General features: G+C 42.4%; 1 protein-coding gene and 1 non-coding gene across 6 annotated transcripts in view; one reads left to right on the top strand and one right to left on the bottom strand.

Annotated features, from left to right (window-relative positions):
• The window catches only part of Asap1 (ArfGAP with SH3 domain, ankyrin repeat and PH domain 1), a 341,517-nt gene that overhangs the window by 165,582 nt on the left and 152,562 nt on the right, over positions 1–23,373 (top strand). For all 5 annotated transcript variants that reach the window (XM_076836260.2, XM_076836257.2, XM_076836258.2 and 2 more), the window contains exon 4: positions 22,241–22,313. In XM_076836260.2, coding sequence (XP_076692375.1) covers positions 22,241–22,313 — 73 coding nt within the window. The remainder of the gene's footprint in view (positions 1–22,240; positions 22,314–23,373) is intronic.
• On the bottom strand, positions 253–322 carry Trnaa-agc (transfer RNA alanine (anticodon AGC)). Its single transcript has one exon. It is a non-coding gene; the product is annotated as a tRNA-Ala (tRNA).

Below are 23,373 nucleotides of genomic sequence, written 5' to 3'. Positions count from 1 at the left end.
CAGTCATGTGTACACACACGTGAAACTAGAATCACTTTCTGGGTGGTAAGATCTTGAAACACGAGAAGGTGTGCCAGGACCTGGCACAGGATGTGCCTGCCCCCATCCTCTTCCACAGTCTGACCGGCACAGCCTCCTCTCCGAGGTCTGGAGGTAGAGATGCCCACACCTTTCCCCTAGTGATTACTCTTCAGAGCTTTCAAACAGTGTATTTGGATCATTCTGGGCTGTATCTCCTTTATCCCTTCCTTTTGGGTACTGGGGCTTGAACCCAGGGCCTCCCGCATGCTAGGCAAGCGTTTTACCACTGAACCACACACCCAGCCTCTGGACTGCATTTCTGCATGAAGTTCCTTACAGAGTAGGAAATCTTAAGAGATCTTGAAATTTCCTGGAAGTATTGTGTATTGTCTTGAGAGGAAGAAAGCAAACTTGGCTTTATGAACCGCAATTGTGTTTACCTTTGAGTTGCTGTAAAACTATTTTCCCCTCCAGACTGGAGCCTTGGAAAGGACACTCTGTTCATCCTGCAGCCGTGCGGGCCTCGGTGTCCTCCGTCTGCACCACAGAGCCCAGGTTGGAGAGGACAGCCCAGCAACTGCCCCCTCCCTACGGGGCTCTTGAGCTGAGGAACCTGCATGCAGTTCCAGCTGCATCCCGACAGGGAAAGCCCAGGAGCAAAGTCAGCCCTGGGTTTGGTCCTCTGCTAGACCGTCCAGACTGCGTGAACTAGGGAAGTCATTCACCCCCGTAAGAGTCTAGTCTCTGCTTTTGTTTTAATAATACACACATTTAGATTATATCATCCATAAGGTCTCCTCAACTCTGTGATTTACTGAAAGGAGATGAGCTTTGCCATTGAGAGCAGAAAAGTGTCGGATTCGGCCGAGACCCGTGGTTGGCACAGAGGTTGGTTGAACCGCAGGGCGTGTGAGAGGAGATGGCCCACTCCTGTTGGCACAAAGCTCGAGGACTGGCAGCCCAGAGAGGGGCTCCACCAGACTGATGGTGAGAAGGTGCCCTGCAGTAAACCCTCCTCAGGTTCTACTCAGACCTGATGATTTCATTACACGCCTCGCAGTGGGAAGACCTCGTGGTGTCAGAATCAGCGGGACACATTCAGAGTACCTACTGAAGGGAAAGAAGAAAATAGATCCTTAGTGTTTTTTAACTTCCCTGACTGGACAGTGTATAAGTGTTTTGTTTTTCTTTCTCCTTTTCTGAAGGCGGGGGGAGGGGGGGTGGTTCAGTATCTTCTATCAATTATCCCACAGCTATTTTTTTTAACACAATAACTTTATTTTCTGTGTTTATTTATTTATGTGGCACTGGGGATCGAACCCAGTGCCTTATACATGCTATGCAAACACTCTACCACTGAGCCACAACCCCAGGCCCCGCAGCTGTTTTTGAAGAGAGAGGATCACTTGTAGCTGTTGTAATCCGTAGGGTAACCATTGCGGATGGATCAATGCAGTTAATTTGAAAGCCTGAATATTTCTTTATCTTCACAAGAAGCATCCAGAAATCATACAGTGTGCCTATATATGTGCAATTGGTTGCCCTGAGGTCTAATCCAATGTTTTATCATTTCTTTCTGAGTGACAACATCATGGAAATGCAAAGACCCCGGCCCCCATTTATTGTAAGAAACTCCAACCTGTAGTCATCACAGTGAGCGCACACTGCATAGCTAATCAGCCAGCAAGCGTGACTCCGTGGTGATGGTTCGCTGGGTTGGATATTAAAACGGCACTTCTAATCGGCATTGATGTCGTTTGAAGGTTTGTGTAGTCATAACACCCACAAGGGCATCGTGGAGCGGCGCCCTGCTTTCTGCTTTCTGCTTTGTGCGTCCGTCTCTTCCCCGGGGGTGGGTTGCAGCCTTGAGAGGCCTTGCCTCCTGCCAGTCCAGTGTCATTTCACCAAAGAGGACTGGCAGGGGTTTAAAGTGAATTTTAAGCACTTAAGTATCTACTTTGAGGTTTTCTTTCCACAGCAGTAACTCATGAGAAATTACTTCAGTTTATTAGCTGAAATGAAAGGGGACAGATTTAAAAGGAGTGGAAAGTAGGAGAATGTTTGAAGCTTGTTGGGAGCAAATAAAGACTTTGGGGGGAAATCCCGTAGGAGATTCTCTCATACTTGGTAATCCCAGGGCATGAAGCGGAAAGTCCTGCCCATCTAGCACTGAGTCAACACTCCAGTTCCCTGAATCATAGGCAGATTGTTACTTCTTAAATCAGCTCGGGTCATGAATTCTGTAAACCATACTCTGGGGATATTTTTTTTTTCTTACTTTTAGAGAGGTCCCTTCCTATTCCCAGCCCTCAAAATATTAAAAAAAAAAAAAGATTTTATATATATATATATATATATATAAATATATAAAATTAATTTTAAGCAGAGGGACAAATGCCCTTCTGGAATTTATATTTGGAATTGACCAGGAAGGAGGAGAGGAGAGACATGGGAACTGAGGCAAGGACATTTCTTAATGTTTTGGTGGAAATCAGCAGGTCGGTCAGCAACACATGTATAAATACAAACCATTGCATTGGAAATATAAAAGAACTACAAGTCAGATAGTTATGTGTGGAGATGAATTCTGAGAACTAGTGAGTGCTACTTACTGAGCACCTACTATGTACCCAGCATTTGCTGCATCTCTGATCCTCCCACTCACCCTGTTAAATAGTAGACGGAAGATTCCTAACCCTAGAGGGATTAAGAGATGTGAACCTACTCACACAGCCATTCAGAGGCAGATTGAATCATATGAACATGTGAACATGGTCTGTGTCCTCGGAGCTCTGGTCTCTGTCTTGTTTCCAAGTACTGACATGAAACAACTGGAAAGGAGTGAAGGGTGGGATCTGGTGTTCAGATCCATCTTTGGGACTTGAGCCCAGTGAAGGTGAGGAACTGGCAGCTGGGTGTTCGTACAGCTCATTGGAGCAGACAAGAGTATGGCTGGCTGTTATTAAATATGCCGGGGTAGTGGGCAAAGTCAGGGACTGTCCTTGGCACAACTTCCTGGGCCCCACACTTCACAGAAGAGGTAGATGCTGGAGTGACTGATGGATATTGGCTTCCTCCACCAGCCAAGTGTATTACAGGCCCTAATAGTCCATCTTGAAACTCTTGCCCTTGAACAGCTGCCCAGGTAGATGACAGAGGACCTTGTGAGACTGGGCCAGGCATCAGGGACTGACATGGACCCTGGGCAACTGGAGTACCTAAAATAGTATCCCCTTAGGCCCTGCTGATCAGTCCTATCCTTGTTACTGGGGAAAGGTGAGTTTGGCTCAGTCGGGGCATTTGATAGGAAAAGCGAGACTCTAAATTGTTATTTTAAATCTCCCAACTTTTTAAATGTTTGTAAGCCAATAAAAATTTATAAAAGGTACCATGCAAACAAGAGAATTTGAACAGTGGATATTCATTCACATTCTCCAATGGAAATAATAGATTCTTTTTTTTCTTCCAGCCTTTTTGTTTGTTTGTTTGCTTTTGGTACTAGGGATTCAACCCAAGGGCACTTACCAACAGAGCCACATCCACAGCCCTTTTTATTTTTTTATTTTGAGATAGGGTTTCACTAAATTTATCAGGGCCACAGTTGCTTAGACTGGCCTTGAACTTTATTCTCCTGCCTCAGCCAACTGAGCCCTGGGATTGCAGGCACGTGCCACCACACATGGCTAATAACAGATTTTCTTGAATGTCATGATCCAGGTTTGTATTATCCAAAGTGAATTACATAAAGGACTGGCTTTAAGATTACTAGGCACTTCTGAAAGGGATAGAGATGAGCAACTGGTGCTTTTGAGGTCAAATAAATTTGTGAAATAGTGTGATCCATAGGTTCAGGCTTTTGAATCTCTCAGGCTTTTAATACTTGAATGCCCTATGAGTCTCTTTCATTGGGGATATAGTGTGGAGCATTTTCCAGAGTTATTGGAAACATGAATTTTTGCAACATTCATTCAGCTAGTTGCACTCAGATTTTGGGAAATACTAATCTAAGTTATTACAGTGCCCTCTGCATTCTCAGGTTCTGTGTACATGGATTGAAAATGTTACAGTAAAAACCTATCCTGAAAATGTACACTTTTGGGGTCATTATTCCCTAAACAGTACAGCATTACAACTGTTTACATAACATGCACATTGTGTTATGTATTATAAGCAATCTAGAGACTTAGGATGTGCACAGGTTTTATTCAAGTACTCCACCATTTGAGTATCCTCAGGGTGTTCCCCCATTGCTTCCAAAAGATGACTGTTGTTCTCAAAATTAAGGGTATTCTAATTATATGAAAGGCTTAACACTAGCCTTACGAGAGCTACCAGACCAAAGCCTGTGGAATGAAATATTGATCACAAAGTAATGCTCCTCATGCCCAATCCTCCGGAGTAGTACCTTGTGAAACCTTAGCTAGATTCTCTGTCACTCATTGTAGCTGGACTGTGACTGGTCTTGAACCTCTTGGTATTCTTAGTGGACCTGGTCATTGGACAGTTGGAGGCTATTTGTTCATGTACAAGAGGTGGAGTGATTTGGAGGATCCCTGAGACATGTCACTTGACATTGTTCTAGGTGGTACCAGAATAGCTCAGTAGAGGGGAAGAATCTTTCCCAAATGTGCACATTGTGGCTACTGTACTGGGCACTCCTGGATCTCCCCAAGTGTCATGCTATGAAGAAGTATTCATGTATATGAGCATTTTGTGTCCAGCTACCTAATGTGGTTAGGGTGACTGTCACTGAGGCCAGGGATCTCTCTGCATTCCTCAGCTCTGGGATAGAGAACTCCCAGGATATTTATTAAATGCATGAATTTGTAGAGTTAGGGTGGAAGTTTTCCACACAGTCTGTCAGTGCACACCCCTTTCAAGTTAGTTTAGGATACCAGGAACCTGATTTCATGAGCCAGGGGCCTAGAGAGGAACCCTGCCCTTTACTAAATGACTTGTACACAAAACCTAGAATCTTGGGAAGAAAACCTCTCCCAAGTGCTCAGGTGCATCTTGAAGAACCAGAGTATAATTTCAGAGATTGGATTTGTTTAAAAAAAAACTTGAAACCACGAAGATTTACCTTTATGGAGACAACACTCAGTGGGTATTAATGTTTGTGGGCAGATACCTCATTCCCTGTTCTCTTATATTCCTGAGGTCTGGGGATATTTCCTTCTGCTCAGGTGTTCTGTCTGAATTGGCCATCCTCAGGGAGTTTTATTTGAAGGGGTGCATGTTAAGAACTGGTGTGTGTTTGTCTGGCTAGCTCGCTGACTTAGGGCAGGGACAGTCCACATCAGCCATTAAACCCTTTTAAGATCCTATACTTGGAGTTAGCCATTATCCTAAATTACACTGAAATGTAATTTGCAGGAGAATTAGTTAGATCTTTGTGACATTTACTTAAGACTTTTTGTCAGTATTAGGACTTAGGAACATCATGAATTATTAATACACTAAAAAAAATTTCGGTGGCTACTATTACTTTATAATCATGTTTAAAAGCACATATATGCAAATTGAAAGCATCTTTATTAAAAGCAACATTTTTGTTACTTGACATCCATTCTGAAAATCAGGTTTTCATAATAAATGCTTTTAGTTATAAAAGCAGAAAAACTGCCTGCTAAGCTGATTTTCAACAACAGGCATGTGTAAGAAGCAGATCAGAATGATGTAATGCTGTGCAGAGGCTGATGTGTGCTCATATAGAATAAAATGTTCAGGATGATTTGCAGCCTGATATTAAGTGAAAAAGACAAAGTACAGACTGCATGTAAAACTTTGATTAATTACATAAAGGACCTGTACATGAACAAACATAAATCAACAAAAGGATCCACTCCAGGGCCTAAAGCATGCTAGGCAGTGCTCTACCACTGAGCTTACCCCAGTCCCAAATTGTTTTTGTTTCCTTTTAGTATTGTATTATCTGTAAGGTTGTAGGACACCTGTGAATGAAATCAGTTTTAAAAAATTACATTTTGATTCAGGAGATAAATGTCAAGACAACATTTATTACCCTTGTGGGCTTTAAAAAAACAAACAAACAAAAAAAACGTTGCTTCACCTTTCTAGAGAGCCTTAATTTCCTTGGAAAGCAAAGATGGTGGTAATATTTGGGCAGCTGGGAAAATCAGAAGTGATTTTTTTTTTTTTTGTTTAAAGGTGACAAGAAAATATAAACAATTGTTCTACTTTTGAATAATGTTAATGCCATTTATGTCACCTGTTTTCTAAATTTAAGGTTAGTAGACTGGTTGCTACTGTTAAGAAAAACTGTTGGCATTCTTTTAAACACTGAACAGTGCTCTTGTCTGCTTGGCCTGCAGACAGCTTCTGGGCTGTTTTGCCAAAGTCTTAGTCCACCTTCATAGTGTACTGAGCTGGAGGATAGTCAGAAACTATTCTTTGAATTACTCTGCATATATGGAGCCAGATGTTTTATCTTCAGGATTTTTCTCTGAAATATGTAACAATAAATATTGAAGAAAAGTAAAACTTACAGGACTGGGATTATAGGACAGTGGTATAGCAGCTGCCTAGCAGGTGCAAGGCTCCAGGTTCAATCTGCACCAAAAGGAAAATTAAAGTAAAATTTCATATTTGTTAACAGAACAGTGATTTTCAAACTTTTATGCTGCATGTCATTTGGAACCCTTTTGAGCATGCATTCCATCTTCTCTCTCTCACACACACATTCTCTGTGCTAATACTGTTTGTTTACGTAACATAAAGACTACAAACAGAAGTCATGACATCTTCTCCCTGCACTGTAGTGGACCTACACCTTGTGTGCATTCTAGGAAGATCACTAAATCTAAAGAGCTAGTCAGAATGAACGATTTATACCTGTATCTCCCTTTTCTTTATGTTCTGATAACTGCATGTCCATATGAAAATTGTTCTTGCTAGCTATTCACCTCTTGGAAAGCTTGAAAAAAAGGAAGTCTGCACCTGCAAAGTCTAGCTAACATTTGTTGAGGGCTTGCTCTGATCTAAGTACCGTTGGAACCACTTTATTTAAATGGATTTCTTCACTTAATCCATATAACTCGGATTGGTTGCTGTAAATATCCCTGCTTCACAGATGAGGAAACTGAGGCACAGCTGGATTGTATAACTGAGCCCAGGTCATGTAAGTTACTAAGTTGTGGCACTGGAGTTTGACGCAGGCAGTCTGGCTCCAGATTCTGTGCTCCGCAGTTCCATAGTGAGCTCCCAGCCCCTCTCTGGCAGTTCTGATTCTTCATCTTACATAAAATGGTATGACTAAGCTTTCTTGAGTATGAACCATCAGCCACATGTTTAGAGTCATCAGGTCAAGACCCAGACTTAGGTCATTGTAGGACCTTAGAACCAGCAGGAAGAAGCTGAATGTCCAGCTAGCTCGGGGGTTTCCAGTGTGTCCACCAGCACACCAGCAAAAACTCCTGTTCTCTTCTGCCTGGGCTCCTGATAAATTCTTATGTTCCTAGAAAGATCTGACTCGGGGACCTCTTTCCAGTCCAGTCTAGATTTTAATTTTCCAAAGAACTCTTGGGATATTATAGCATGGAAATGGTGTTTTCGTGACTTTTTTCTTTTTTGTCTTTAAATACCTTGCTGTACCTATAATTATTATTTTCCCAAGAATGGAGCTGAAAGTGCTTCTAGATGAAAGAGCCATGGTGTTCGTGGGTGGGTGTACTACTCGAACTTTAGAACTACAACAGAAATTAGAGGTTCACAAGGTAATTGCTGTGATTACAGTTTTCTTCTTGGCCCCAGACAGGAGCTCTTGAAACACAATATTCTACTAATTTTTTAAATGTACAATTTGCAAGGCGGCACAGAAATTACTGAGGGTATGTACTATTTCTTCCCTACTATCTATGAAAGTTAAAATATCTCATTGGATCTTTTGAAATTGCTGAGGGAAAAGTAGGCATTGTGTGAATTATAAGACACTTCAAAGCCTTCAAAATTTTAGGTACTAAGTTAACTTTGTATTTTAAAAGGAAGTTGGTTTTTTTTTTTTTTTTTTTCTAATCACAACACAGTAACAGCTTTGAAACATCTATACTTATAAATTTTTCATTTCTGGATAATTTACACTGTCATAATACATGTAATATATATTCTGAATGATGGTGTTTCATAAGGTGTGCATGTACCACATAGTAGATATTCAGTAGATTTTTCCCCTGTGCTGGGGAGTGAACCAAGGACCCATTTATTGCTGAGCTACATCCCCACCCAACTAAGCAACTGGCTTAGTTGCTGAGGCTGATCTCAAATTTGCAATGCTCCTGCCTCAGCCTCCCAAGTAGCTAGAATTACAGGTGTGCACCACCATGCTCAGCTATATCTTTAATTCTAATACATAATTTTGAAGTTAGCTCTCTTATGTTTGTGTTATATTCTACCACTTCACTGTTGCTGGATATTTTAGTCAGCTTTTTCGCATCTATGACTAATAGACCTGACAAGAACAATCAAAGGGGGAAAAGTTTATTTGTGGACTCTTGTTTCAGCGGTCTCAGTCCATAGATAGCTGACTCCATTCCTCAGAGCAGAACATCATGGTGGAAGAGTGTGGTGGAGGAAAGAGGCTCAAGCCACGATGATCAGGAAGTAGAGAGAGACTACACTCACCAGATACAAAATATACCCCTAAAGCCATGCCCTGCAATGCCCACGTCCTCCAGCCACACCCCACCTGCCTTCAGTTACCATTCAGTTAATTCCATCAGGGGATTAATTCACTGATTGGGTTATGGCTCTCATAAACCTCTGAATGTTCTTGCATTGTCTCACACGCTAGCTTGTGAGGGACACCTCCCATCCAAACCATAACTGGATTAGTTTATTTCTGATTTTCATGTAAAACACTGCTAACAACATATAGGGTGTGCAATAAGTCATTTTTCTCTTTCTTTGTTACCAAGAAGTGTTAGGAATTTGCAGTAGGATTTCTGTGTCAAATGTAAGCAAATTTCATAACTTAAAATACAGTTCATTTGTCCTCTGTATGAATTCTGGCCCATTTTTCTGAATATTCTATATTGTTTTGTCATTTTCCCTATTTTTTTTTCTGCTTTATAAATGTAAAAAGGCATTTTGTTATTATTTTACTTAGAATTTTCCAGTTATTTCCCTAATAGCATTTGTTTGCTATTTTCAGTTTCTTGTATTAATGTATTATTCCTCTACTGAGTATCTATAGCAGCAGCAGAATTCCAAGCAGTAATTACGTATTAGAGGTGTCAACATCTTCCATAATTTTTGTTGCCTTTATTTCTGCCTTTTAGTTTTCTTATCTTGGTTTTATTTGTTCTGTAAGAGTTGATTGCACTCGTTTATCTTTTTCCTGATATTATCTGTTGTTGACCTCAGAAATCTCAAGACTTCTCTAGTATCTAGTATAGTTTGGTGGGTTTTTGCAGGGTTTTCTTGTTTTTTAATTTTTGTTTTGCATTGGGGATTAAACTCAGGCACTTTATCACTGAGCTCCATCCCCAGTCCATTTTAAGTTTATTTTTTATTTCGAGACGGGGGCTCGCTAAGTTGTTTAGGGTCTCACTAAGTTGCTGAGACTGGCCTCAACCTTGCAATTCCCCTGCCTCAGCCTCCCAAGTCACTGGGATTACAGGCAGGCCTGTGCCACTATTCCTGGCTTTTAGTTAGTTTTTGAGACCTAACTTTGTTAGATCTTTTTTTTTTTTTTTAAATCTGAGTTTTCTACATTGATGTTCCAACAAATATTGTTCCCTGGGTATGCAAAAATAAAAACAAAAGGTATTCTAACTTTAATTGTTTTATTGGAAATTGCTGGATTATAGATATAAGCATGTTTTGTTTTTGTGGTGGTATAGGGATTGAACCTAGGGCCTTGTGTTTGTTAAGCAAGCACTCTATCACTGAGCAAAACTGCATCTCCACCTCCAACATGTTTCTGTAAAGCACCCCATTCTGATGTTCCTCTGTGCATTGAGTATCTCCAGCAGGGAAACAGTTTGGATATAGTGTTTTCCAAACTCTTTTCCCTGAATACTTCCAGCATCTCTGTTTTCCAGATCACAGTACGGAAGCTGCTGCTTCAATCCATTTGCTTGGTTTTTTAATACCATCATTTCTACCCCACCCCCCAGAGAAACAGTTCTTCATTTTTAGTGATCATCTTCATGCAAATGTGTGGATGGAGTTTCTTGGTCTCCTGTGCCAAATTAGTTCTGTGTGTCTGTAAAAGACATTACTCAATGTCGACCACATAAGCAGCTCAGAGGCTTCTTGGTGAAAAAATGATGGGTCTGAACTCCTAATCAGGAGAAGCCACACAGCTTGTAGCTCTGTTCCCTTCTGACTGCTATCCCAGAAGCTGGAGAGGGAGATGAGCCAGCTTTGGGAAGTTCTGTGGCAGCATACTGGGGTGTGATAGCAAGGGAAGTAAGACGTGTTATTAATTGGAGAGGTAATTGCAACACGGCAGAAGGAGCAGGCTTTAGAGTTAAACACGCAAGAGTTAAAGCATTGGTTGTGTTGTTTACTAGGTTTTTTTTTTTTTTGGCCTTACACCCCTAATTTCAGACTCAGTATCTGTACCTATAAAAAGGTCTTAGTAAGGCCAGTTTTATTAGATTAATAAGGTCTTTGTGAAATTCAAGGTGGACCTTCCAGAAAATTTCTTAGAATAACAGGTGCAAAAACAGGACACAGAAATGAATTAGTGCCCGAGATTAAAGCTCTGTTTATTCTTTGAATCTCATGTAAAACCCTTCCCCAGGGCTTCAATGCTAATCATGTCACTTTTTAAAATTAAAATTTCTTTGATTTAAAACAGAAGGATAACATTCCCAGCACTTGAAAATATTTGATTTTCAGAAAATCGAAGCCAGAAGAGATTGCAGATTGGACTAACCTTATAAATTTCCAGATCGGGAAGCAGAGAATCAAAGAGATCTGAGGGGCAATTGGATTTAGGTGCCTGCCATTGCCGATCCTGGAGCCGGGTCTTTCTGTGCACTGATGTAAACCTCAGATCTCCCCGTTACACATAGCTGCTGTTTGATTGGAGAGAGAAATGTAAAGACAAGTCATTGTAACCTACTTAGTGCTCTCCTGGCACTAGGGAGTGGAGAGATCATTTCTTAGTGGGGGGATGGGGACGTTTCAAAGAAAGTGCCAAATAAAACCCCCTTGTAGAGGTTGAGCATTGGTTTGTAAGATTGTTAATAACATGGTACAGAGGAAGAAGTGTTATTCAGAAAGAAGAGAAATGTATCTCTTCTCTCCAGAGTCACAGAATCCAAAAAGGGTGCAGTGTGTTTGGACGCCATTAATTTGTAGTGCCATTAAATACAAAGTGAGATCCAGAGTGGCACAGGGGTCTGCGTGTGTAGTTTGAGGTGAGCTGGAGCCACCATCAGGGTTTCCACTTCACTGTCCTAGGCTTTCAAGCTGTGGAATTGATATGGTCAGGTTTATATTTTAGAAACACCCAGCTTTGGTATAGAAGAGGTATGGTCAGGGGATGGAGGAGGGGACCCCTGGGTGGCTGTTGCAGGACCTGTTGTACAGTAAGGCAGGCGTTGCTGGAGTGGTTAAAGAAGTGCTACAGGGGGACTTGGCAGCATTCCGTCTGTCGGGCACAGAGGGCGATACAAGGGGAATGTGACTCTGGTTCCAGGTGAGCATCTTGAGCATCCACTAAAATACTGCTGGAGGTGCAGGAGGGACGAGAAGATTTGGAAGAAGCTTTGGTTGCTGAGGAAGTAGATCGAACCACAGCAGAAATACTTCCGAGGGGTGTATACGTAATAACCTGGCTCGTTGCTCTTCTTCCCCTTAGTCTTCCTCTTGTTCTTCCTCCATTCTCAACACAACAGCCACAACAGAGTCATTTTTCTGAGGACAAAACTAATCGCCTTGTTCTTCTATAACCCCACTGACTCCATCCTTGACAAACCCGTGCCATCGGGTTAGAAATCCAGATGCCTTGCCGAGGCCTTTTCCTCCCACAGCCTCTGGTTTGCAGCTCTCTGTCCTCTGCATGGTCACTTGCTTCAACTGCCTGATCTCGGTGCCTCTTAACACTAAGCCTATCTCTTCTTAGAAATGTGGGCACTCGCTTGTTTACTGCTCCCCACTTGAGGACTTGAGGAAGCGGGCTGTCTAGTCCTCAGCAGGTATCCCCACGTGGATGGACCCCCCGTGTCTACAGGCGCAGACCCTCCTGGTGGAGGAGCCTCAACTCCGGATGTTACCGTCCATGCCCCCAGCATTCTTCAGCACTTGAGTGCCCTGTCTGGGCCACAGGTGGCTTAGAAATGCCAGTTAGAGAAGCTATTCCTCCTTTAAAAACAAGCTCCTGTGTTTTTTTGTTGTTGTTGTTGTTGTTGTTGTTTTTTCTTATCCCAAAGGTAAGCCCACCAATTTTTTTTTTTTTTTAAAGAATTTTTCTACCAGCCATTCTCAGTGGTGTTCTTCAGTAAGCCACTGATATTTTAAAGGGCACCCAGAAGCTTCTGTAAGCCTCCTCATCTCCAGGTACTATTGTGGCTGGCTTTCAACGTTAAACCTATTTTTTGAGTCCAGCAATCAACTCTAGTGCAAGTGGTGGAACCAAGAAGACTGCAGGAAGCTCTGTGGCAAACGCTGCTGAGGTTCTGAACCACACTCACTCTGTGGATCATAGTGTGGAGCAGTGGCCTGTGTGAGGTGGCTAGTGGCCGCTCAGGCCCGACTGCTCAGGTGGCACAGCCCAGCAAGCTGCAGGGTGACTACTCTGCTCTGGTGCCCCACGCCAGCCCCCACCTTGCTGCGCTGCTTGGTTGGTGTTTTCCAACTGCAATTCCTCCAACTCCTTCACAGAGAGCTCCCAGAAGAGGAAGGAGAAGATTTGTGGAGCCCTTTGTCTAGCGTCCTGATTACTGAATCCTTGCTGATTTTTGTAAGGATTCTCTATTACTCTGGACCCTACTGTCAGGTCAGAAGATTAGAGAGCAACATGTTTTTAGATAGGCTTTAGGGTCAGGAGGATCTGGTTTCCAGTCTTGGCTTTATTGTTTGGAAAAGCTGTGTGATCTAGGATCATCAGAGCATCCGTTCCCTTATCCGAAGAAAAACCATATTAGTTACTAAGAGGATTAAATGAGGTAATATATAAAAATACTCATTGCCATTTGTATCATCATCAATATGAGAGAGAAAGAAGGCAAGACTTTTTGAGGACTATCAGGGAAAGGAGAAGCAACACTCTCTGATGTGGTGTGGCATGAGGAAGGCATTACCAGAACTGTTAGTGTCACAGAGTGACCAGCTTGACCACAGTCACATAGCCAAGGAGGAAGCACATGGGTCTCCTGGGCCTCAGAGCCTGTGTTCAATGTCACACTTCTTAGGATGGAGCCTCATTCCACAACTAGGCTCCCTCTTCTAAGAGGCAAAGACTGAACGGTTAACAAGTGATTGTTGATTTTTAGAACACTGATGATCCCACTGGGCAGCCCTGCTGGTGATATGTGCAGATGGTATGGGCCCCCAGGGATTCTGGTGATTAGCCGCAGAAAATGAGCTTCCTGGTGAAAAGCAAGACTGGGCTTAGCCTCTGGATGTGTGGAACCCCCAAGCTTTGTGGCAAGAGATTTGACTTTAAGGGTCTTGATGAGCATCCGGTGTTCTTGTTTTATTTTGTTTTGGTAATACTGGGGTGAAACCCAGGTTTGCTCTACCACTGAGCTACACCACCAGCTCTTGCTATTTTTTATTTTGAGCCAGGCTCTTACCAAGTTGACCAAGTGGGCCTCCAACTTGCAATCGTCCTGCCTCAACCTCCCAAATCTCTGGGATTGCAGGCCTGTGCCACCAAGCCTAGCTTTGACAGGGATCTGTCCTTCCACTTTCTCTGCTGCATTACTGGCATCTGCCATCGGTACAAAAGGCAGGGTGGTTTAGTGAGAAGAATGTTGGCTGTGACAGCTGACCCAGGCCTGCCCCTTGCTCCTCTCTGGGCTGCTTTTCTCATCTGTGGAAGGGGAGGCCAGGGAGGGAAGAAGTCAGGCCCTTCACCCCTGGGCAGTTTTCTCAGTTAAGGGTAGAGCTTCCTGAGGCTTCCTTTGAACTTGGACTAGTGCATGGAGGAGGATGTTGTTCATCCAGGCCCTAGGCCTTCACTAGGAAAAACAGACTAATTTCATCATGGATGCATCGTAGCTGTGACTGACTTGAAAGATAGGATGAGGCTTGGGGGCCATTATAGTCACAGTGAGCTCTGGAGAGATTAGAAAAAGAATATTTCTACATACATCACCCAAGCCAAAAAAAAAAAAAAAAAGTGTTGCTCTATTGGCCTCAATTATGATGGTTATTTTTCACATGGTTAGAATAAACACTAAGGTTTTAAAATATGGCACATGAGAAATAAAGCAGCATATGGCGTTCTGGCTATGTCCTTTTTGTACAGAAGCAGATTCACTTGAATGAAGTGAATGGGACCCTGCTCTGGGCCCAGCACAGTCCTGCCTTCCCACTGTACATGAAAGTTTGCATCTACACACAAAAGTAGACTTTTGTGCGTTAGTTTTATGCAGAATCTTTTTGCCTTAGAGAGTTAACAGTTTTGTGGTATTTGTTTACAGGGAATAGATTCTTAGTCATTCACAAGGTACCGTTCCAAGTGTTGCACTGAATCTTTGTTGAGGGTCTGCACCGTAGAATAACCTGTCAAGTGGGGCTCAGGCCCTTAGAAGTTCAGCACCTACAGACCCTGCCGTCTGTGGGCATGTGCAGTGCCTCTCGTAAAGTCTGTGGGCATGTGCAGTGCCTCTCGTAAAGTCTGTGGGGTGCAGGAGATCTGAATCTCTGGGACACTTTTTCATGTCCACAACAACACAGATGAATAACCTAAAACCTTTATTTCTATATGATGTGTCAACTTTCCATTTTTGGGTGGCATTATGCAAATCAAACATTATTTTATGTGGATCATTTCCCCTTGGGCAGCAGCCTCATTCAACTCTTACTGATCTTGAAACTAACAAATGATAACATCTTTACCTCTTCCTTTCCCATGAGCTGCTGTTGCCCCGCTGCTCTTCCTCCGCCGGCAGGCCTGGTGGCTGCCGCTTCCTGGCCAACCCCTCTGTAACTGTTGGCATGGCTGCACTCGGGCTGCAGTTCTCACTCAGCTGTAGCAGGCTGTGCTTCCAGCTCCCTGTTTCTGCTCCATTCCTTCTGCCTCCAGTTGTCTCCTGTGCCTGCTTCCTCTGTGCTTGTTGGTGGCCATGAACATCATCACCCTGACTGCAGGGGTCAAGCCCCAGATCACCTAGAGCGGTACCTCTCAGGCAGCAGGCACCGCAGGACAGAGCTCTTCCCTCTCCCTTTCCCCTTCCTTTTCTCACCCCTAGATCCGTGGAACTCGCTCTGCTTTTCCAAAGGTATTCCACACCTATAGGCCTCATTTTTTTCACCTCTGTATCTTTATCTCCTAACCCATAGCCACGCTAAGTAGAGTTTGCTGTGTGAATGCATAGAAAGATGATTCTAGTTGATAGAAATGATGAGAAGCATTTTTCGGACTGGTTGCTTTTTAATTGCATTTGTGGCCCCTGCCTTTATCTTCTCAGGCCAAGGATAGATCTGCCTTTGGCAGGATTCACTGTGCCCTCACGGTCCTTCTGGGTTGTCACAGACTCCAGAAAAAGGTGCTGTTTCACTTTCAGGTAGTTAGGAGGTTCGGGGACCCTCTCTTCACTAGAACAGGACCAGGTGGGAGGAGGCACATTGCCCACAGAATGTGCTCAGGCCACTGTTCTCCTGGAACCTCCCTTAGGTCCTCAGATGTCACAGGCACAAGAGAAGTGTTTGTCCTTGCATTGTGCACTTATTTGCTCTTTCACTCCTTCGCCTTGATTGAGTGCCACAGTAAGTCTGATGCCATGCTACCTGTTAGAGACTTTAGCCTGGGTCAAAGGTTATTAGAGGACACACCCTTGATTCAGCCCTCCAGCTAGATCATTGATTAACACACCTTTAAGATTATTAAATAGAGGAGCACGAATCATTGGGATGATTTCAGAGAATCTCAGTGCTCTGTAGGATGTAAAAGAGGGCGGTCAACGGGATTGCCTGGGAATAGGGTGGTCGGGGAGGACTTTGAGCTGAATGCAAAGAGAGAGAGGAGGTGCAGATCAAGCCCCTTAAGATTTGGGGAAAGGGTTTTAGGAGAGAGATCAACAGTTGCAGAAACTCTGAGATGAGATAGCTTGGTGGGTCAGAAAGACTGCTGGGACATCCTGAGTACTGGGGAGAGTGGGAGCAGAAGTCAGAGCAGAGGGCTGGGTCATGAGGGCCTTGAAGGCAGTAGTGAGGACTAACCTGGATATTACTTAAAGGCACTGAATGAAGTCATCCTTCGTTACTGAGAGAGAGAGAAACTTTTATTCAAGTCAGTATTCTTACAAAGCATTTTTCATGTGAAGAAAGAAAGAAATGTGGGTATTAACCTGGTATTTTCCTTACATAATTTTAAATTGGTTAAGTAGCAGAAGAGACATAGGTACCTAAACGTCTTAAATAAAACATGAAATAATATGAGAAGTGTGAATAAAGCCCTAGGCTGGCATGGGAATAATATTTTATGGATAACTTACATCATCAGTTGTATCCAAAGTAGAATCAGGCACCCCATTTAACGTCAAAAGTTGTTTTTTTTTTTTTTTTTTTAATGCGCTTTGCTGTGGCAAGAAGGATGTGAAGGGGGCATGTAGCTGCTTAAGTAGAGGCGGGTGCATTGGTTGGTTTTCACACCTTGCTGGTGCCTGTTGAGGTGCCCGACTTTCTTACTGGCTGAGTACATGAGTGAATGGTGCAAAAACCCAAGGGTGAAGATCCTCAGAACAAATTCTTGCTTGGCCCACCTGCTTGCCACCCCCACCTGAGGTAGGAAGCAGTGTGCATTGCCTCTCTTTCCTCCAGCCTCTGCTGCAGCTCTCCTGAGGATCACACTGGATCCCTTCATGTTGTGATTACAGGTGTGCACATCCCAGCATACTGGCCTTACTGTGGGGGAGCAATGACTGAGTTGACTCAGGCTGCATGAGAGCTAGGTTGTTGTTTCATCCTCAGGGACGTCCTGTGAGTATAATGAGACATCCCTCCTGCAGCCCAAACACCTCGCTCCTCAGGCCTGCCTTCTCCTCATGGGTTGGCATGAGCGCCCAACAAGTAGAAGGCTGAAGTAATGAAAGTCTGAACTCAAACTAGGCCAGGGTGGTCTTCCCTACTAAAAGAATAATATAAGGAAAACATTTGTTTTGTGTTGAATATAGGTCAAATACATCTGTTTAAATGCATTTGGGATCTGAAGTTGTAGCCTAGCAGTAGAAAGTAGACTTAGCATGTGCAAGACCCTGGGTGCAATCCCAGTACCACCAGGGAAAAGAAGTATTTTTGAAATGACCTCTCTGAATACAGCTAAAAGCAATAAAATGAGTAAAAATTCCTTTCATTAAAGACTTCACTTTGGTATAGGAGTGCTACTTTCAGAGATGTTTTGCAGCACCTGCCCGTACGAGGCTTTTGCTAGCCACTTCTATAGGCACATTAATACAGTAAATGCTTAGTGTCCCTGGAAGGCAGCTGTGATTTCTGTCTACCTCCACAAATCTCTAGGAAATTCTGTGCTGTTGTCTGTCATGCAATGTTTTCTTTCTCTGTGAGTATATTCATAAGATTGAGCTCTAAAGACTTGTGTTTATTTTTGAAACCAAATCTACCCAAAATAAGAGCAACTTTTCCTACTTGAGTATAATTGAAAATAAATCTAAAATAAAAACCTAATGAATAATGGCAATAGTATTACCATTGTTCATTCATTGTAAGTGTATTATATTTCAGTAAAATGTTTTTAAAAACATTGCCAGAATAACTATTTTAAGTACAGAACTCACTTAGAATGTGTAAGCTCTGTCTTTCTTGTTACACCATTACTCTTAGCACTTGTGGTTATATCTCATGCACGTTTGACTGCGTAGACATATAATGTGTACATAAACTTCCGAGAAGAATTGCAGAGGCCCGTGTTTTCTAAACTCAAAGCTTCATTCTGTTCAACCATTTTTAATGCAATTCTTAATATTGCAGAACCTCACATTTTGTGGAACTGTGCTACTGAGTTCATTTGTTCATGTATAAAGTCATTTTTGCTTTGAGTTTACACAGGTCCCTGCCTGCATAGAACTTTCAGTCTTCTAGTGGAGGTTGTTAAATACCATAAAAATACATCAGTTGTGCACAGGATAATTTCAGGGTTTAGTAGTGCTCTGGAAAACAGCATGAAGTGTATTTGAAAGGAGCCCTTGGGTGGCCCAAGGGTTCATGGCTTTAGTATCCACAGAAGGCTCTCTGGAGGGGCTTTTAATCTGAGGCCTGTGTAATAGGAAGGAACCAGTCACTGAAGAGCCCGAGGAAGGTGTTCCAGGCAGAGGAATGAGCCTGGGCAGTTGCCAAGCCGGGAGCTGGGGAGGCTGGGTCTGTGTACGTAACTCTGAACAGCTGTTGTTGCACTGAACTGTAACCAAGAGATACCACTTGGCCTGGAGAGGTAGGAAAGGTCCTAAGTCCTGCCTTAAGTGACCTCAGACTCAAGGAATTTTTCTTTCTGGTGTCCAGTTTGCATGCTGTTTCTGACTCCCTCTGGCTACCTGTTCTCACGTGCTGTTTTCTCCGCATTGTCTTCTTCTGTGTCTAGAATTCAAGTACCGAAACTTAAGGCTGTGTGTGAAGTAAAAGTAGAAGGCTCCATGCCAAGGTCAGAAAGGCTCTCCTAGATGAGCATCCTCCTCTGTAGTTATGTAGAGAATGTGAAGTGCAGTACTGCCCAATTTTAACAGGTCAAATGCTATTTTCTGTATTTAAGATGAGCATAGTTTCCTGTATGCTTTTAGTTGTTATTTCATCCTCTTCCTACCCCCTACCCTTTTGAGATGGTAAACTTCAGAAACACCCTTAGAATTGCAGGCACATATTTTATCAGACTTTTAATGGTTTGGAAGAGAGAATTTATAAGCCAATATTATCTGCAGTTTTCTCTAAGCCCTTGTCTAATTTTATGTATATGACATTTCATAGGATGTCATTGCAGTTCAGCCTCTGAGGGAGTAGAACTTTCCAGCACATTTAGACTTGTTATTGCTGGAGGGAACCTTGTTTGAAGCAAGGACAGCATCCTCCAGCTCTCAAAAAAAAAAAAAAAAAAAAAAGCTTTTAAAAGTGCATTGTACTTGGCTTCTTTTTGCCCAGTGGCCAAACACTAGAGCTCAAAAAAAGAAGTGTCACCCAGACTTAACTTGACTGCAGCTGTCAAGAGGAAATGCTGTCAATTACCTCTAAAAATCAGTATGTGAACATTACATCCTGTCAGCTCATGGATGAGTTGGGAAAACATAAGTCTTATTCAACTTAAATTCTGAGACGGTCTCCTCCCACCCCACCCCAGGTCTCCCAAAAAGGAAAGTAGAGGTAGGGTCTCATAAAATGTTACTGCTGGAATCTTCCGCATACTTTTGCTCCTGGAGGGTGGTTAACTCTGAAAAGGCCCAGGCCTCAGAGCCCACGCACTCATTTCTCTTTGAGTAGGCCCATCGTAATATGGTCATTACTCCCAGGGCCGAACTGACAGATCGTTTTTTTCCAGGAGCAGATCTTTTGTCCTTTCTTGAGAAGCGAGCAAGGTGCAGGGGAAATGGGGAAGTGCTTGCTTCTCCAGTACCGAGCTGTCTTGCTGAGAAGGCACAGGCTGTTTCTGTCATGGGGCACTGAGCAACTCTTTCACCTCTCTAAAAACCAGGGGTTTCTTCAGGAAAGAAGATGGTGGTGATGTGTTTATTAGAAAAAATGATGGCTATTTTTATTAGCATTTTTGCCACAAAAAATAGCCACCAAGGACAAACCTGTTGGATTCAGTCTTGTAAAGGAGTGCTTACCTGCATTCTTTTCTTTGTGCTTTCTTAGAAACCCAAATGTCTTATTTCTTAACTCGGAATTCTGTTCTAAGAACTGGTGAATACCCCTTCCCATGTGATCAGACCAGGCTCTGTTGTTACGTCCTTGGTTCAAATTCCAGCTCTGCCACCCAGGACAAGTTAACCTTTCCATGTCCCTTTTTTCTCATCTGTTAAGTGGGTATAACAATAGTACTTATTTCCTAGGATTTACCACAGAATTGAGATAATCTATGTAAATCTCTCAATATGATTTCTGCTTCACACTAAGTATTAATTAAATATTAGTTAGCCTTCCCCTTTCTCTAAAGTACAAATCTTAAATCTTTAACTCAAAGTATATCTTTTCCCTGAAACTGACTCCTTACATGTGGTATGCAGTTTGCTCGTGTCAGATGACTTGAGATACCAAGCAGATGAACATTTTGTGTAGGGCATGCCAATCTCCAGGGTGTCTTCTATTAATGAAAGTGATCCTGGTTTTCCATTAATTGTAGCTGTTTATGATGCAGTTATTTAAGTTTAAATAAAAAGGTCTACATAGATTTAAAGAAAAATATAAATTAAATAGAAGGACTAGTGGGCCATGACTGTGGCAAAAAAAAAAAAAAAAAAATTGCAGAGGTATAACGTGACAGGCATGATGGAATTAGTATGGACACTGTCTGCTAACCCTGGTCTCCATACGAGCATCCCGGTAGGAAAAGCAAGCACCTTTGGATTTGATAGACATTAAAGTGAAATGTGACTACAGCACTTTCTGGCTCTGACCTTGGGCAAATGAGTTAAATTTCCCTCCCTCCATTCCTACAAATATTTAATAAAGGCCCATCACAGTTTCTTATCCAAAAATGGAGCTGATACTTCACAGAGTTGTTTTTTAAAGATTCATTGCAAGAAGATAATTGAAAGCATATGTATCTTATGTAACAAGTATTCTGCCTGACCTGCAGTCAGTGCTCAGTAAACTTTTCTTCTTGCATTATTTAGGACTTGTGGTTGCAAGTGACAGGATCCCAACCTCAACTGACTGGAACAGAAAGAATTTATCTCATATACTCAAACTGCAGTAATGATAGCTGGGACTCAGATGCAGCCAGGACCTTCTCTACCTCATCTCTGTTGCTTTGTTTCTGTTAACGTTGGATCTGGCCAGATTCTTTACACATCTAGAAACAAAACCACTGGTGGTCCCAGGCTAACCTTACCAAAAAGAGACTGGGCATTGGATCCCTGTTCTCAAGCCCAGAGATCCTGAGAAGGACTTAGAGCCCAGCATCCGTCAGGTTCCCCCTGGGTCAGGTTCCCCAGTTACTGGTGTCTGGAGAGCTGAAGGGAAATGGCTCATGAACCACGATTGAACTATATGTTTAGAAAGGCAGGAAAGAAGAAAGGGAACAACAGGTGCCTGCTGCCATTGCATTGTCCCTTTCAACTCTCCACAACCCTCAGGAAAGGCTTACCCCTCTGTGGGCTTCCCTTCTGTCATCTGAAGTTCTTAGGCATAAGTGCTATGATGGATGTCCTTGTGCACGTAATGTTTTAAACTGTGTGTCTACTTGAGCTTATTGTTCTGCTCTTTGCTTCTGCCTTCCAAAACTTGACCCACTGTCTAGGGGTTCCCAGCCTGTGAACCACAGACCCTGGAAAAGCAAAAAGGACCTGAAGTTAGTATTACAGAAAAGAGTTCATATCCTAAGTGTATAGTTTGCTAAATTTTAACCAACCATCCATAATCATATAGCCAGCACCAGAGTTAACCCGCAGCATCCCACTTAGAACACAAGTAGACTGTGGCACATATGTTGTTACATCATCCTCAAATCATTTAAGAGCATCACAAGCATCATGGTGGCATTTCCATACTGTGCTTTCTTAGTAGACAGATTTTTAAAATACAACTGCCATATGTCATACTTAATTTTTTTTAACACTAAAATCCTCAGATTTAAAAGCACTTATGAGAAGGTCATTCCTACTTATTACACTCTTCCAAATGTTTTTTTCTGGCTGGAATTTCCATTGCTAAGATGTGTTCTGTTCCTGGGTACTGTGCAATCATCTTGTGCTCATCTTCCTCCCTCTCCAGGTGGAAACTCAAAAGAAAAGGATTCAGGTTATATCAGTTTGTTGCTGCTTTGGTGCTCATAGTTTTGAATGAATTTTTTTTTTCTTTTATGTACCAAATTTCTAACACCTTTTTTTTTTTTTTTTATACTTTTCTCTTTTAGGCTCTAGACCAAGATAGAACAGCCTTGCAGAAAGTGAAGAAATCTGTAAAAGCAATATATAATTCTGGTCAAGGTAAGCACAAATCATAAGTAATGTCCACAGAGTTTTCTATTATACTGTTTCCCCAGCATTAGGAAGAAAAAAAATTCCTTCTTATTAGGAAGATAAAAGGTTAGTTGCCATGGATTTTATTATGCATTTAAGAACTTAAGAGTGATAGTGGTTTTCTGTCACAAAGGATATGGGAGATATTTAAAATCTTTGTGTGGTTGGATCAGTCTGTGATGGTGGCCTCAATTAAACATGTGGGAATCTTTCCTTCTTCATAGCATCTGTGCACATTTGAAATCAGCATTGACCAGGGGATGATGTGAATATCAGAGCAGGTGTGAGTTCAGATTTTTATAGATATGCCAGCAATCTTATTGTTGGTCAGTGGGATGCCAAATAACCCATGAAACTAAATGTTTTAACTTTGATCTAGTGACTTTGTCAACTTAGAAACAAAAGGGCTAGTGAATAAGAAGAAACACACCAAAGTAAGGAAAACAGTGGGTACCAACAAGAAACAGTAGGCTACAGTACTGCAGGAAGGAGAGGCTTGGAAACATAAAATACATTTCCAGCTCTGACACACATCTTGGTATCATTATTGCAGTACCAACTCACCTGCCTGGAGGCCACTCTTCTGAGAAATCAGTTGGCTGGTATACCTCCTCAGAAAACCCCTCCAGGGTGATAGAGACTGTAACACAAAGAGCATAGGCTTCATAGAGGCACAGATGCATGCCTTCTTATTAACAAAGTGACCTTGAGATGGTTATAAATGTTCACTTTCCTGAACTTCCTTTTTTCTCATCTGTAAGATGGGAATGGGGTAGTATTGAGTTGTTGCAGATACTTAAATGCACTAATATCTATAAGGAGCCTAATGTTCTTTATTTGTTTTTGTGGTGTTGGGTATTGAACCTGGGACCTTGTGCATGCCAGGCAAGCACTTTACCACTGAGCCACATCTCCAGCTCACTAAGGGGCCTAATGTTATGGGAGTATAGTAAATGATGGTTCCTCTTAATTTTATCATTGTACACTTGGCAGAGCTGAAAGGAGCCCCTTTATGGCTCTGACCCAC

This window comes from Callospermophilus lateralis, chromosome 16 (assembly GCF_048772815.1).
Source record: "Callospermophilus lateralis isolate mCalLat2 chromosome 16, mCalLat2.hap1, whole genome shotgun sequence".
NCBI classification, from domain to species: Eukaryota; Metazoa; Chordata; class Mammalia; order Rodentia; family Sciuridae; genus Callospermophilus; species Callospermophilus lateralis.
This window is presented reverse-complemented; position numbering and strand designations above follow the sequence as displayed.